This window comes from Mandrillus leucophaeus, unplaced genomic scaffold (genome assembly GCF_000951045.1).
Source record: "Mandrillus leucophaeus isolate KB7577 unplaced genomic scaffold, Mleu.le_1.0 Scaffold215, whole genome shotgun sequence".
NCBI classification, from domain to species: domain Eukaryota; kingdom Metazoa; phylum Chordata; class Mammalia; order Primates; family Cercopithecidae; genus Mandrillus; species Mandrillus leucophaeus.
Genome location: NW_012102199.1, coordinates 428,061 through 429,812, shown reverse-complemented (window position 1 = coordinate 429,812; position 1,752 = coordinate 428,061). Strand labels below are relative to the sequence as shown.

Sequence of the window (1,752 nt, the reverse complement as noted above, 5' to 3'; positions counted from 1 at the left end):
ACCAGCCTTGCCAACATGGTAAAACCCCATCTCTTCTAAAAATACAAAAAAATTAGCTGGGCGTGGTGGCGCATGCCTGTAATCCCAGCTACTCAGGAGGCTGAGGCAGGGGAATCGCTTGAATCCAGGAGGGGAAGTTGCAGTGAGCCCAGATAGCGCCACTGCACTCCAGCCTGGGTGCAACACCAAAAAACAATATCCACTGGATTCACGGCTCTGGGGGGGACTGCTGACCACAGCAAGACACGTTTTGGGGGTGCAGTGGGGTTGGATGCCAGGTGGTTGCAGGTGGGTCATGGAAACCTGTGGATGAAGAGCCAGGCGCTGGGGAGGGAAGGTGGGACTTGGTGCCAGGGGGTGCATCAGGCAATTCTTGAACCCTCTGGTCCCTCCCTGCTGTCCCCGCAGGTCCGTAGTGATGCTGGAGATTGACAACCGGCTCTGCCTGCAGTCGCCTGAGAATGATCACTGCTTCCCCGATGCCCAGAGTGCTGCTGACTACCTGGGAGCGCTGTCAGCAGTGGAGCGCTTGGACTTCCCGTACCCACTGCGGGACGTGCGGGGTGCGACCCGGTCTTGGGGAGGGGGTGGCGGGGACCAAGCTGGGGGCAGCCGAAGCCCCGCCCCGATGCCAAAGCCCCACCCTCAACTGAAGCCCCACCCCTTGCTTCCTACTCTTAGGGGAGCCGCTGGAGCCTCCAGAACCCAGCGTCCCGCTGCTGCCTCTGCTAGTGGCGGGTGCCGTCTTGCTGCTGGTCATCCTCGTCCTGGGCGTCATGGTGGCCCGGCGCAAGCGCGAGCACAGCACCCTCTGGTTCCCCGAGGGCTTCTCACTGCACAAGGACGTGGCCGCTGGTCACAAGGGCCGGCGGGAACCCGTGGGCCAAGATGCGCTGGGCATGAAGTGAGAACCCTGCTCACTCCCTGTCCCTGACTACGGGGACCTTGTGAGCCCTGGACCCCGCCTTGACCTGACTCATACCTCTGACCCCACCTCAAATCCTCCTTCCCAGCTGGACACCTCTAGTGTCCCCTCTCACATCCCCTCTTCCCATTGTCTGCCAGGAACATGGCCAAGGGTGAGAGCCTGATGGGGGAGGTGGCCACAGACTGGATGGACACAGAGTGCCCAGAGGCCAAGCGGCTGAAGGTACTGCCCCCTCTTCTGAGCTTTGCCCCCTCCTCTGGCCCCTCCCCTCAGGGTACTGGGTGGGGTCCCCAATGGATGATGGGTGTAATCAGGGGATGTCACCGCTGTCCCCACCTCCCTAGCTCCAGAGAATAGTCACAGCTTTGCAATGCTGTTTTCTTCTTAGTGTGGTTCTGTGACCTCAGAGGGAGGAGGAGATTTGCCACTGGGGCCCCAAGGGTCCCTCTGGGCAGGTGGAAAATCTTTCACTCCGTCCTGCCCCTCCCCAGCCAGGATCCTGCATCCTGGCCAGACTGCACTCTTTTTGGAGGTGTCCCCCAATCCCAGAGAGTGAGTCTGCCTTATCTCTGTCAGTTCCTATTTTGTCCAGCATGGGATTAGCCTGGAAGTGCTCTGAGCCAGTTCTAAGCACCATTTCATGCAGTCATGCCCCTGGGTTCAGTATGAGTCAGCTGTGGCTGCCATTAAAAAATCCCACAGAGGTGGATCACCTGAGGTCAGGAGTTCGAGACCAGCCTGACCAAAATGGTGAAACCCCATCTCTACTAAAAATACAAAAGATTAGCTGGGCATGGTGGTGGGTGCCTGTAATCCCAGCTACT

At 59.2% G+C, this 1,752-nt stretch overlaps 1 protein-coding gene across 1 annotated transcript in view; it reads left to right on the top strand.

The window, feature by feature from the left end:
* Positions 1–1,752, top strand: part of NOTCH3 (notch 3) — a gene marked incomplete at its 5' end in the record, with an annotated part of 53,469 nt that overhangs the window by 41,011 nt on the left and 10,706 nt on the right. Inside the window, 3 exon segments of the mRNA XM_011980613.1 lie at positions 409–563; positions 682–904; positions 1,066–1,150. Of these exon segments, the coding sequence (XP_011836003.1) occupies positions 409–563; positions 682–904; positions 1,066–1,150 (463 nt within the window).